This window comes from Apostichopus japonicus, chromosome 12 (assembly GCF_037975245.1).
Source record: "Apostichopus japonicus isolate 1M-3 chromosome 12, ASM3797524v1, whole genome shotgun sequence".
In the NCBI taxonomy this organism is placed as follows: Eukaryota; Metazoa; Echinodermata; class Holothuroidea; order Aspidochirotida; family Stichopodidae; genus Apostichopus; species Apostichopus japonicus.
The window spans coordinates 14,232,644-14,247,295 of record NC_092572.1 but is presented as its reverse complement, the minus strand read 5'-3'; the positions used below and the strand labels follow the sequence as shown (position 1 = coordinate 14,247,295).

The following is a 14,652-nucleotide window of genomic DNA, read 5'->3' as shown; positions in this document are numbered from 1 at the left end:
AGGTTTTTTTTTTAACTTTCTTCGTGTTCAACTTCGACGAATACAAAAGTAATATAAAAATGCACACACACGATAGCCATCAACAACTACTTCAACTACATGTAAACTGAAGGATGGTTGAGGAATCGATTTCTGTGTGAATGTGAAAAATTAGAAAAATTGTAACGGTGGATTAAAATATTGGGTTGGATGGATACTAAAACGAAATGATGCACGCCCAAGGGTAGTAATGGAGCGTAGAGTAAAACAAGTCATGTATTTAAAACTGGGTTAGTGAAACTGATATGGATAAATTGCAATTTAATTTTCTGGAAAAGAGGTTCATGGACTTTGATGACATTCATACGCGGTATGCACAGTCTGTAATTGCCGAAGCCAATAAATCAGATCGATAGTAAATGCTGACGTCGTGTCACGTGACATTGAATATAGTCAGAAAAGCTCGATGATCTCGTTTCCATAATGTTGGGCATATATACGGCGTACCTAAAGTAAAGAGAACCAGTAGTAGTTTGGAGTGGTTTGAAAAAAAGGATACCCTGCCATGTTGGATCGTTTCGAGGAATTCATCTTTTTTTAAGTTTTTAAGCATTTAAGCAACTGACTGTCTGTTCTTGATTTATATTAATTACAAATTGTAATAGATATTAGTAGCATATTCTCAGGTTAAATCGTTTATTTCGTATTAAACCAAGAACACCATAATAAACTTGGCATTTTCATTGTTTTGGTGTTTCGTGTTACAAAAATAGTGACAACTTCTAATCAGATCTCAATCATACACTCTATGTTCTTATTCACGCATCCATCCAATCAATCTTTCACCCCATAACGCCAACATTCACTCATCTATTCACTACAACACTCATCGTTGCATTTTTCTTATAATACTCTAAATTAAGTTTACAATTATAACAGATAGCCTATCGTTTTCTACATAAAGTTGAAAATATACTGGGATTTAAAATGTCCACACTAACAACGTTGCAATAAGTATAATAAGTGACAGATAAAATTCACTTACATTATTTCGTAATTAATTGTCTTACTTTAAATAAATTAAATACATCATGTTACAATTAGCAAGTTATGAATGAGGTTAAATACAATACCTTTGCGTTCGTGGATATTTTACTATTGTCACTCTGCACCACCCTGAAATTGTTCAAAGGGTTATTTAATCAATATGTTTCATAACAGTAGAAATAAAAATAGTTACGGATGAGGAAAATACTCAAATGAAGTTAATTCGAAACAGCTGGCAATGCCAACCAGAGAAGGTTCAGGGTCTGGTTCTCAAGTGCTTTATGTCTCACGCTTGTTGCTATATTAACATTGTGTTTGAAATAGGGAAAACGTTCTATAATTGTTGCACTTTTCGAATGAATCTTTGAAACAAATACTTGTTTCTGTAAATTTAGGAAAACCTCATATGTAAACTTATTGTAAATCTGTTTCGGTGCACACTTTTATCTTGTATATCTGTTTTAAGGACTGTGTTTCTTCAACGTTATGACATATCGTAACTACATCTTAGTTATGGGCACTACTAGAAGTATCTTATCGATGGATGTAAACAAATTTAACCAGTTTACCAGTGAGATGTGAATATTAATCAAATCAAACTCAACGATACTTTATCGTTAAAATTGTAAATAAAAAGCAATACACTCAGCTTCTAGCGTTCCTTTGTATTCATATGTAAAAAAACGACAATTATTTGACCTCTTACGATTGTTTATTTTATGAAATATTTATCCTCGCACTAGCTAAACAATTGAGTTCTCATGTATGTTCATTTATCTAATATGATGCGCAACAAAAATCTGGAAATACGTGAAATGATAATTGTTCATGTTCTTCTAATTTATCGTTTTTCTATTATTTCGATGAATATTTGATTTAATTGTTCGTCCTCTTTTATAGTTCCATTGTATTTTCAAGCGAACTAAAACGAATGCATAATCGATTACGTTTAATTGATCTGATTAGATATGATACAATTAAAAACAAATACTTTCATTGGCTATTGTTTTAAGTTTGCTTTTTTTAGCTCGGATACTTATCATTTGGAACTCAACAATAATTTCCAATCAAATTTTTCAGTAATATCTTTATCTACTTGATTCAAGCATGCACGTGCAAATAACAACATCAGAATTTTAAAGCATATACCACTTTTTCTGTGAAAGAAAACCTCGATGTCTCAAGTTGTTTAATTTCTTATGGCTTTTATGAATAAAAGTGCTTAAAAGTGCCTTAAATTACTGACAAAGAATACTGGAAACTTTGTTCAAATTGTTAAAGGAGAGACGATTTAACGATAGATGTGAACGAGAGTCGTTTTGACGCATTTCAAACAACTGCTTGTATCAATTTTCGACACTTCTCTAATAATCCACTTACTCCAGTTTCCTCGTCGTTTAATGTTTTAGAATAATAACTATCATCATAGAATGATCCAGGAATATGTTATGTCACTTGATTAATTGACCAATTATATTTGGATATTTATTGTTTCATGAATTTCAATAATACTTACGACATTTATGCCTGGTTTAACACAATCACAAGAGCACATGCACTTAAAACATTTGTAAACTTGGAAGTTACAATAGTCTTATTGTGTAAATATGTATGAATTTGTTTTACTGTGTTATTCCACCACATTGATTGATTAACCGATGAGTTCATGGTGTGTGCAGGTTTTGTTTCTTATATCAATTTATTATTGAAAACGTCATGGGACAGACGATTCACTCAGAGATTACAGTAACTACTGTAATTCTAAAAGCTTGGTACCACGGTAAAAACTGGATCGTGCTGAACAATCTGATAAATCGGTAGCTATAAAGATTACAGAACTGAGGATATGTGTAATCCCAACAAATCCCAACAACTTGATTTGTTGGAATTACACATATCCTCAGTTCTTACTGTAATCCTAATAGCACATGCTACCGATTTATGGCACGATCCAGTTTTCACCGTGGTACAAAACTGTAAAATTTATAGTAGTAACTGTGTTCTCTGTGTGTATCGGGTGCCTGGGATGAAAAAGTTGTATTTTTGTTTTAACGGGAAGTTTACATATTTCTACATTAACTCTGCAAACATTATTACAACAAAAAATATTATATTAAACTTGTTCATGTGTATAAAAATTATATTAAAGTAACACTGATGTGTACTTTATCAATTATCCTTCAATATATATATGTATTTTCCCAAAAGAATCTTCTCCTGTGAAATCTCTTCAATATATAAACAAAAAAACTGCTGAGTAGTTAACGCAATGGTATTTTTTTTTCTCTTAAAATAAAATCAGTTACTTTTGAAAAAGTCATGAAGTCAGTCTGAACTATGGTTCAAATTATTCTTGACTTCCCGATTTTGTTGATTGGTCTAAACAAAAATTTGTCGATGAGTATTAACAATACATTAAAGCTAATCAGTTAACGTGATCTCCAATCTTGCAGAATGATTTTAATAAAGATAAATATCTAGAAAGAACGGTTGGACATTGCAACAGTTCTTATTTTATTTGTTTTTATTTTACCCTGAATCAGTAATAATACGAAAAAATGTATTGTCGTTTTATGGCTGTTGTATAAAAGTATCAATCATGAAGAATGGAATTCAAAGTTAATTTAACAAAAAACAAAAATTCGGTAACTTTTTTTTGTCCCATGAATTCATCACAACTTTCTCACACTTACTTTAAATTTGTCTTGAAGGTCTTTAGGTTTTCTTTTTTTTGGCTTTTAGAAGAAAAGAAAATTAAACATTAGTTCCTTTATCATGAGATTTATTAAATGGAAATTTAGCAAAAAATTAAAACAACACCAATTCATTAATTAATCTTCATTTTTATTTCATGAATTCATAAGAAAGTAGAAGATGAATGTTATAATTAGTAAATTATGATAAAGTATATTCTGTTTAGGAAAATTTAATGAGTTGTTAACGTATTTTAACGCAAGTAACACTAATGTATTGTTAATCAATTATCCTTTAGTTTATATTTGTATTTTCCTCGAAACAATCTTCAACTGTGACATAATTTCCATATCTTATAAATAAATTTATGATAAACAAAAGAATCCGATAAATGGTTTGAGTTATATACTTTTAACTATCAATGGGTGTTGTTTCATGGTTTTATCTAACCACATTCATTTCCATAAATTTATGGTTTAGTTAATCGGTTATTCTTGTAGTGAATAACGTCACCTCCAATCGTTGCAACTACTTGTGATTAAGGAAATATATAGAAAGAACGTTTGGAAACTTATCCGAAACAATTAAACCAATGGCAAGTATGTGTTATATACTATTAACACAAATATAACCAATGTACCAATGCATGGGTTTGTTTCATTGTTTTTGAAATACAAGATATAGGGAGATCCTGTCTCATTTGTATTATCGTGATTTATTTAAGTTGACTTCTTGCTTTCTTAAAATAGGTTATAAAGAATAAATACCGTTTGTGTCTTAATCTTCGCCGTCAGATCCTTCTCAACCTTTTCGAGTGCTTTACATCTATCCTACTCGTAGATGAAAGAACAAATATTAGCAAAATATAAACAATTTATACATTCCATAATTAGAAGAAAAAATGTATAGCTATAAATTCAAAATGCAATCATTTATATGTCTTCATGGTATAGCTGCTTATACAGAAACTTTAATAATGCTAAGCCTTACTCTTTTATTAACCACATTCCTTTTCATTAGTTTTTGTATAGCTTATCGCTTATTCTTGTATTGCAAAACGTCACCTTCAATTTTCCAATTTAGTTTAAGGAAATATCTAGAAAGAACGTTTGGAGACTTATCCGCTACTATTAAAGTTATGGAAGTATGAGTAAATTACTTTCGCGGTGCTTAAAATACAAGAAATATGGAGATCCTGGGTTATTCGTATTATCGTGATTAATTTAAGTTGCCTCCTAGCATTCTTCAAATAGGTTATTAGAAAATAATTACCTTTAGTGTCATATTCTCAGCCGTCAGACCTTCCTTGACAGCTTCGAGTGCTATATTTGCGTCCTATTCGTAGTTATAGGAACGAACAAAACAAAACATAAACACTTAATACATTGCAATAATAATAAGAAAACATGAAAAGCCATTGTTACAATTTGCAATAATTTATATATCTTTATGATATATCTGCTTATACAGAAACTTTTATAATGCCAAGCCTTATTCTTTCATCTAACCACATTCATGTTCATAAATTATAGTAAAGCTTATCAATTATTCTTGCAGTGAATAACGTCACCTCCAATCTTTCCAACTAATTGTGATTAGAGAAATATCTATAAGGTTTTGAAACTTATCCGATACAATTACACCTATGGCAAGTGTGATTAAATTAAATTAAACAAAAATATAACCGATTTACACATTGCATTCTCCAAATAGGTTATTAGAAAATATATGCCTTTAATGTCATACTCTCAGCCGTCAGATCTGTCTTAATCGCTTTGAGTGCTATATTTGCGTCCTATTCGTGGTTATAGGAACAAATATAAACAAAACATAAACACTTTATGCATTGCAATTACTTGCAGAACACATGAAAAGCCATTTGACGCAATTTGCAATAATGTATTTATTTTTATGATATGTCTGCTTATACAGAAACTTAAATAATGACAAGCCTTATTCTTTCATCTAACCACCTTCATTTTCATTAATTATGATAAAGCTAATATATCATTATTGTAGTGAATAACGTCACCTCCAATCGTTCCAACTAATTGTGATTAAATAACATCTAGAAACAACGTTTTCAAACTTATCCGATACAATTAAACCTATGCCAAGTATGAGTGAATTAATTTAAAGAAAAATATAAACAATTTACACATGGTTGGGTTTGTTTTCATGGTGCTTAAAATACAAGAAAAGATCCTGTGTCATATGTATTATTGTGATTAAATTATATTGACCTTTTGCATTCTTCAAATAAGTAATTAGAGAATAAATACCGTTAGTGTCTTATTCTTCGCCGTCAGATCTTCCTGAGCATTTTTGAGTACTCCATTTGCTGTCTACGCGTAGTTATAGGATCGAATACGAACAAAACATAAATACTTTCAACATGTTTTCAACAAATATCAGAATAAATATGAAGCCATAAACACAATTTGCAATAATTTATATATGTTCATGATATAGCTGTTTATACAAAAACTTAATAATGCATAGCCTTACTCTTTTATCTTACCATATTCATTTTCATAAATCATGGTATAGCTAATCGGTTATTCTTTTAGTGCATAACGTCACCTCCAATCGTTCCAACTTCTTGTGATTAAGGAAATATATAATAATAACGTTTGGAAACTTATCCGATACAATTAAATCTTCGGCAAGTATGCGTTATATACTATTAACAAAAAATATCATGCACGGGTTTGTTTCATGGATATTGAAATACAAGAAATATGGCGATCCTGTGTCATTTGTATTATTGTGATTAATTTATATTGACTTTTTGCATTCTTCAAATAAGTTATTAGAGAATAAATACCGTTAGTGTCTTATTCTTCGCCGTCAGAGCTTTCTGAGCCTTCTTGAGTTCTACATTTGCTGTCTACGCGTAGTTATAGGATCGAATATGAACAAAAAATAAATACTTTCAACATGTTTTCAACAAATATAGGAATACATATGAATCCATGAACACAATTTGCAATAATTTATATATCTTCATGATATAGCTGCTTATACAAAAACTTAATAACGCATAGCCTTACTCTTTTATCTTACCACATTCATTTTCATAAATCATGGTAAAGCTAATCGGTTATTCTTTTAGTGTATAACGTCACCTCCAATCGTTCCAACTTATTGTGATTAAGAAAATATATAATAATATCGTTTGGAAACTTATCCGATACAATTAAACCTTTGGAAAGTATGCGTTATATAATATTAACAAAAATATCATGCACGGGTTTGTTTCATGGATATTGAAATACAAGAAATATGGAGATCCTGTGTCATTTGTATTATTGTGATTAATTTATATTGACTTTTTGCATTCTTCAAATAAGTAATTGGAGAATAAATACCGTTAGTGTCTTATTCTTCGCCGTCAGATCTTCCTGAGCCTTTTCGAGTACTCCATTTACTATCTACGCGTAGTTATAGGATCGAATATGAACAAAACATAAATACTTTCAACATGTTTTCAACAAATATAAGAATACATATGAATTCATAAACACAATTTGCAATAATTTATATATCTTCATGATATAGCTGCTTATACAAAACGTAATAATGCATAGCCTTACTCTTTTATCTTACCACATTCATTTTCATAAATCATGGTAAAGCTAATCGGTTGTTCTTTTAGTGCATAACGTCACCTCCAATCGTTCCAACTTATTGTGATTAAGGAAATATATAATAATAACGTTTGGAAACTTATCCGATACAATTAAATCTTCGACAAGTATGCGTTTTATACTATAAACAAAAATATAACTAATTTCCACATGCATTGGTTTGTTTCATGGATCATGAAATACAAGAAATATGGAGATCATGTGTCCTTTATATTATTGTAAATATATAAATTGACTTTTTGCATTCTTCAAATAAGTTATTAGAGAATAAATACCGTTAGTGTCGTATTCTTCGCCGTCAGAAAATCCCTAACATTTTTGAGTTCTCCATTTGCTTCCTACGCGTAGTTATAGGAACGAATTTAAACAAAACTTAAATACTTTATACATGTATTCCCAAAGTGGATGAATACATTTAAGGCTATAGACACTATTCGCAATAATGTATATACCTTCATGATATAGCTGCTTATACAGAAACTTTAATAATGCATAGCCTTACTCTAGTATCTTACCACATTCATTTTCATAAATCATGGTATAGCTAATCGGTTATTCTTTTAGTGCATAACGTCACCTCCAATCGTTCCAACTTATTGTGATTAAGAAAATATATCATAATAACGTTTGGAAACTTATCCGATACAATTAAACCTTTGGAAAGTATGCGTTATATACTATTAACAAAAATATCATGCACGGGTTTGTTTCATGGATATTGAAATACAAGAAATATGGAGATCACGTGTCATTTGTATTATTGTGATTATTTAAATTGACTTTTGCATTCTTCAAATAAGTTATTAGAGAATAAATACCGTTAGTGTCTTATTCTTCGCCGTCAGATCTTCCTGAGCCTTTTTGAGTATTCCATTTGCTGTCTACGCGTAGTTATAGGATCGAATATGAACAAAACATAAATACTTTCAACATGTTTTCAACAAATATATGAATACATATGAAGCCATAAACACAATTTGCAATAATTTATATATCTTCATGATATAGCTGTTTATACAAAAACTTAATAATGCATAGCCTTACTCTAGTATCTTACCACATTCATTTTCATAAATCATGGTATAGCTAATCGGTTATTCTTTTAGTGCATAACGTCACCTCCAATCGTTCCAACTTATTGTGATTAAGGAAATTTATAATAATAACGTTTGGAAACTTATCCGATACAATTAAATCTTCGGCAAGTATGCGTTATATACTATTAACAAAAAATATCATGCACGGGTTTGTTTCATGGATATTGAAATACAAGAAATATGGAGATCCTGTGTCATTTGTATTATTGTGATTAATTTATATTGACTTTTTGCATTCTTCAAATAAGTTATTAGAGAATAAATACCGTTAGTGTCTTATTCTTCGCCGTCAGATCTTCCTGAGCCTTTTTGAGTATTCCATTTGCTGTCTACGCGTAGTTATAGGAACGAATATGAACAAAACATAAATACTTTCAACATGTTTTCAACAAATATAGGAATACATATGAAGCCATAAACACAATTTGCAATAATTTATATATCTTCATGATATAGCTGCTTATACAGAAACTTTAATAATGCTAAGCCTTACTCTTTTATCTAACTACATTCCTTTTCATAAATTATTGTATAGCTTATCGGTTATTCTTGTATTGCAAAACGTCACCTCCAATTGTTCCAATTTAATTTGAATAAGGAAATATCTAGAAAGAACGTTTGGAAACGTTTCCGATAATATTAGACTCATGGCCGTATGAGTAAATAACTTTAAAAAAAATATAATCGATTTACACATTGATGGGTTTGCTTTCACGGTGCTTAAAATACAAGAAATATGGAGATCCTGCTTCATTCGTATTCTCGTGATTAATTTAAGTTGCCTCATTGAATTCTTCAAATAAGTTATTAAAAAATATTTACCTTTAGTGTCATATTCTCAGTCGTCAGATCTTTCTTAACAGCTTCGAGTGCTATATTTGCGTACTATTCATAGTTATAGGAACGAATATAAACAAAACATAAACACTTTATACATTGCAATTACTTGCAGAAAACATGAAAAGCCATTGACACAATTTGCAATATTTTATATATCTTTTTTAAAAATCTGCTTATACAGAAACTTTTATAATGCCAAGCCTTTTCTTTCATCTAACCACATTCATTTTCATAAATTATGGTATAGCTAATCGGTCATCCTTGTAGTGAATAACGTCACCTCCAATCGTTTCAACTAAGTTTGATTAAATCAATATCTAGAAACAACGTTTTGAAACTTATCCGATACAATTAAACTATACTATAAACAAAAATATAACTAATTTACACATGCAGGGGTTTATTTCATGGTTCTTGAAACACAAGAAATAGGGAGATCGTGTGTTATTTTTATTCTTGTGATTAATTTTAGTTGACTTCTTGCATTCCTCAAATAAGTTTTTAGAGAATAAAAACCGTTAATGTCATATTCTTCGTCGTCAGATCCAGTGCTATATTTGTATCCTACTCGTAGTTATAGGAACAAATATGAACAAAATATTAACACTTCATACATGTATTCCATAATTGAAAGAATACATTTAAAGCCGTAGATTCAAAATGCAATAATTTATATATCATCATGGTTTAGCTGATAATACAGAAACTCTAATAATGCCTAGCCTTACTCTTTTATCTAACCACATTCATTTTATAAATTATGGTACAGCTAATCGGTTATTCTTACAATAAATAAATTGACACCCAATCTTTCAGACTTAATATAATTAAAAAATGTTTTAAAAAGAATGATTAAATCTTACAACAGTTTAGTGGGATTTACCTCTTAAATCAGTAATAATTATAAAAATATTCATTGCCATTGTATAGATGTTGTATGTAAGTTCAATCATCAAGAATGGAATTCAAAGTTTATTCAGCCAAAACAAAATAGTTCAGTTAATTATTTTGTCCTATGAATTCATCACAGCTTTGTCATACTTACTTTTAATTCGTCTTGAAGCTTTTTAAGTTCTCCGCCTTTTTGCTATTTAGAAGCCAATAATACAATATTAGTTCCTTCTAAATGAGATTTATTACATAGGCATCTAGTATAAAAAAAACATTAACCTTTCAATCGTCAAATGAAAAATAAGTGAACTCTTCAAGCAACGCTTTTCAATTTCATTTTAATATATGTACCAATGGATATTTAATTGTAATCATTATTATTGCATTCTTTAAACAACCGTTTCTCTGATAACGTAGTGTCACGTTTAATATGAGCAATTGCAGTATCCAATCCATTCCTTGCACTTTAAATGATATGTTCTGAGCGTCTATAACTATATTTCGATAAAATATTAAGTAAATCGTGAGTGTTTCAACAAGAAAGGACCGCATGTGTACTAGTACTAACTCGATCAACTTGATTTGCATAATTTATTTTGTTCGATATATTTATTTCTTGAATTAATTTTAATAATGAAAAACTGTAAGGTCTTTTTATTACTTCTTTGTTTCATTTAAGTTATATGTAACAAATATTTCGTTACAAAATATTTACGTAAAGAAAATTCACAAGAAACAACCCCCCAAAAAACTATTGATATTATTCAAATCGCCTTTTCGTGTCCGTTCTGCAATCTTTTCATTAATCTTCTAATGTATTTTGACAAATTCCTTAATTGGTAATTTAACAAATAAATATCATGTTTGGTTTTCACTACAAGTTGGAATAACATTACATGAAACACTGTGTACCAAGCACAATATCAGTTTATTATTTTGCACTTCTCCTCTTTCATTTCACCTTCACAAAATGTAAAACTGAGAATATGCTTTAGCAAATAGGAATTAAAGAAGGCAGTGGTCCACGAGCATCTTGTCTTGTATGGATCATGCCTTAAAGTGGCCATGACACGAACATTTCAACTTCCAAAAATCGGTAACAAGTCAGTGCGAAATCAAATCTAAAGTTCCCATGGAATGGCAGATTAAGAACCAAATGCGGCAACCGAAGTTCAAGTTGATAGTGGTTCTTCACCAGGCAGTGAAATTGGGCTAGAATTAGAGTGCCCTTTCTCATATTCGAAGCAGAGAGAGAAGGCGATGATCATGCCCATATTGAACCGAACAGCATTGCATTGAGGGAGGATCTGAGGTGTTATTGTTATTCAAAGAACCGTATCAGTTCGAGTCTGTGAAACGAGCCGAAATTGAAGCTGCACAACATATCGAAGACGAATACCATTCGGAACTATTGTAAGGAACATACATCGTGTGAAAAATTATGTAACGAAGAAAAATATTTTGAAAAAGCCAGTCCATTCTAAGATGTGTCGCTGGAATTCGCGGAACTGCCTAAACTGTATTGTGCGTTGTGTTACGATGACTGACAACCATAGAATTGTTACAACCCATATGTACAATGTGTTGGCTATGTATTTTACTACCCCGGTGCTGCTATTTAGAGTACATCATACATGTATAATATGATGCGTTGTACTGCTACTAGCAGGGTTGGTTGATTACTGAAAGTTTGGCTCTGGGATGTAAACTTATTATGCAGCCATGTTAGGTAGGCATATGTGTCTTTTTGTACTCTCTATTAGGCTATTACTTCGGCCTGGAGTTATAACTAAAGAAGAATGAAAAACTGGAAGGTATAAATTCACAACAAAGTTAACCATAATTGTACATTGTATCACTGCTTGTTATTGTGGACATCATGGGCCCATATTAATACATTTGAACTTTCGTAAACAACAATTCAGGCAGTACAGATACATAGCCTACCGTCAACGGGTTCAATTGTGCTGGGGGTTCCTAGCAAGACACGTCAGTATTGTGCTACCATTATGGGCAGTCCAAATGATCAGAAATAAGTTTCCAGTCATGGTCAGTACACTGGATTCAAGTTGCCAGGAGAAAACTCAATTGTACAGGAAACCTTGGTTGAGAAATCCCTCCAGAAGCACCTTCCATATTCTACGATCGCGTTGAATTATCAATGCGTCAGGGTTCCCTCAGTGTTGATATATTGAACTTCAAGACTTTAAATTAAGGATGAAGTGGTCATTTTCAAGACCCAACATCAACAATGAAAAGAAAAGGCATGTTTTGAAGCATTAGGACAAATGTATTGGCATGACCGTGATGTCATGTAATATGTGCATAGGTGAACGGGGTTGACCATTTTAGGAGCATTTACCTCCAAGACTTGTTTGCTTCGTACCTGTAATCAGGAAGCCAAAATATCCATTTCTCCAATGATATTTGAAAGAAAGTCATAATAAAGACCAATGGAGGCAGCAGAACTCTTGAATGTTTAGACTTTGTTTCTTCGGTCTCAGATTGTTTTAATGCATGTGATGCTGTGTTTCACGCTGCACGTCAGTGTTGTACGTGTGGCCGTGTGAGGGTAACTTTGTTGCATGTGAGTTGCGTCGTGCAGTGTTTCTTGTTTTAAATTACCCTTTATTCTATTTGCTTCTGATTTATTCTAATTAATTCGTCACAACAACGACTGATGGCGATGGACAAGCATCTGTTTTGCAGGCTTAAAGCCATAAATTTCATATAAGTTGTTTTTCTTTAAACCTCCTGTGATGTCACGTATTACATCAGTGTTATTTAAGAATGATATTGTCTTTGGAAAGTACAGTTTTATTTTTATGTCATACAATACATTGATTGTTGTTAATGTTGGTTCAGTCACAGGCTTGTTCAGATTGTCCAGAATGACTGTCTAGAACTGATATTGAATAAACTTTGTTCAATGATTTAAGATTTTAACTACGTTGTCTCTGTGACTGTTTCAAAATAAATCTCTGTAAGATTTAAACACCCTGTGGAATATAATCTTTTTAACTACTTCTTTTGACCCATCCGTATCACACCACTGCCTCCCAAACACCAAATGGTTTCCTAGAAGACGAATAAGAAATATTATTGTCATAACAAACTGACCCAGCATGGTCCAGAAATAAACTGGGGCACTGACATTTTTCACAAGTCGATGCAACCCATCCCTTATGTCGCTTGCCTCATAGCTTATTGCTACACAATGGGGAAATGAGGTGGGGGAGGTTAATTTAGATGATACAGCAATAACTCTTCGTCTATTGCGACTACAGTGTAGTTACGCTAAAACTGGTACTATACTAGTACTAGTGTTCGGCCGGGGCTTCCTCCAAAGGATCGCCACTTGTCCCACTGGAGGTTTCCTGTTCCCGATCTGCAGGTCTTCGGAGTTTTTAATGTGGATTACTTGCCAGGAAGAACGACTCGTTTATGTCGACCCGTTAAAGCCCATTAGTTATATTTCAGTAGAAAGGAGGGATCGTAGTCTGCTTCCGTTAAGTGTTCGCTACATACGGAGCTGTTTACAGGCATAAGTGAAATTAAAGTGAAATCGGCGCTGGTGTTCTGCACTAACATGGTGATAATCGCCTTTTTTTCGTCCTTCGGCCATCGATGAAGGCTGATTGCGTGGGTTATGACATTTCTGCAGCCCCCAACAACACAACGGACCGGCATTTTTCTCGGATACTTGACATCATGTTGTAAAAGCAACTTGGAATTTCTAACGATATAGCGTAATAAAGTGGTTGTTCTCAGTGTAAATGTGCCTGTATGTGTGACGGTATGATCGTCGCACATCCGACAAATGTCTGTGCTTGGCACTTGTGTTCCTAATGTGACGTCATGGTTGTCTTGTTTTGAAGTCACATTTTTCAGAGTTCAGTTTTCGGATGCAAATATTAAAACGATAATTTCTAATTAGTCCTTGAGGTTTTGAAGGTAATGAGAATAGTTTTGAACATAAATTTTCTCATAGATTCAGAGGAAGTTACTCTCGATTAGTTAGATATTCATGTCATGGCCTCTTTAAATCGAATATAACTGCTGGAGATTTTCATTAGCGTAGGGGAGATTTTAAATTCGATTGTTTTCTTTGAACATTGATAAATAGTGGAAGAAATCTGTTAAAATCTTGGTCGCTTCGTCTAACCTTTCGTTCGGTCACTGATGTTTCACTTCACTCGCCATGCTGTGATAACATATTATCATGGATGTTGCCTCTAATTCATTCATTAATCTTATTTGTTATTTCTATCATTCGTGATACTATTGAAATTCACATTTTTGGTAGAGAAACATACTTAGACGCATTTATGTGTAAATATAGACATTGTTATTGCTTCTGTTACTCTTTTATTTCAGTTGTTGGCTGTATTGTTATTAATTTCGTCTTTCGACGTCCAACAGTGAAGAAATTAAGTAATGTTCCATCGTTTTCT

The 14,652-nt window shown here is 31.8% G+C and overlaps 1 protein-coding gene across 17 annotated transcripts in view; it reads right to left on the bottom strand.

Moving 5' to 3' along the window:
• LOC139976733 (uncharacterized) overlaps positions 1–14,652 on the bottom strand; it is a 51,530-nt gene continuing 36,878 nt past the window's right edge. For 2 of the 17 annotated variants that reach the window (XM_071985437.1, XM_071985436.1), the window contains exons 7-19: positions 10,353–10,394; positions 9,290–9,352; positions 8,734–8,796; positions 8,189–8,251; positions 7,646–7,708; positions 7,092–7,154; positions 6,548–6,610; positions 6,003–6,065; positions 4,993–5,055; positions 4,488–4,550; positions 3,720–3,761; positions 1,113–1,155; positions 1–486 (exon numbers count right to left, since the gene is read on the bottom strand). In XM_071985437.1, coding sequence (XP_071841538.1) covers positions 1,141–1,155; positions 3,720–3,761; positions 4,488–4,550; positions 4,993–5,055; positions 6,003–6,065; positions 6,548–6,610; positions 7,092–7,154; positions 7,646–7,708; positions 8,189–8,251; positions 8,734–8,796; positions 9,290–9,352; positions 10,353–10,394 — 666 coding nt within the window. In that variant the 3' untranslated portion in view covers positions 1–486; positions 1,113–1,140. Of the gene's footprint in view, positions 487–1,112; positions 1,156–3,719; positions 3,762–4,487; positions 4,551–4,992; positions 5,056–5,422; positions 5,516–6,002; positions 6,066–6,547; positions 6,611–7,091; positions 7,155–7,645; positions 7,709–8,188; positions 8,252–8,733; positions 8,797–9,289; positions 9,353–10,352; positions 10,395–14,652 lie in introns of those variants that run through there. The other 15 variants (XM_071985440.1, XM_071985439.1, XM_071985438.1 and 12 more) reach the window with 15 other exon arrangements.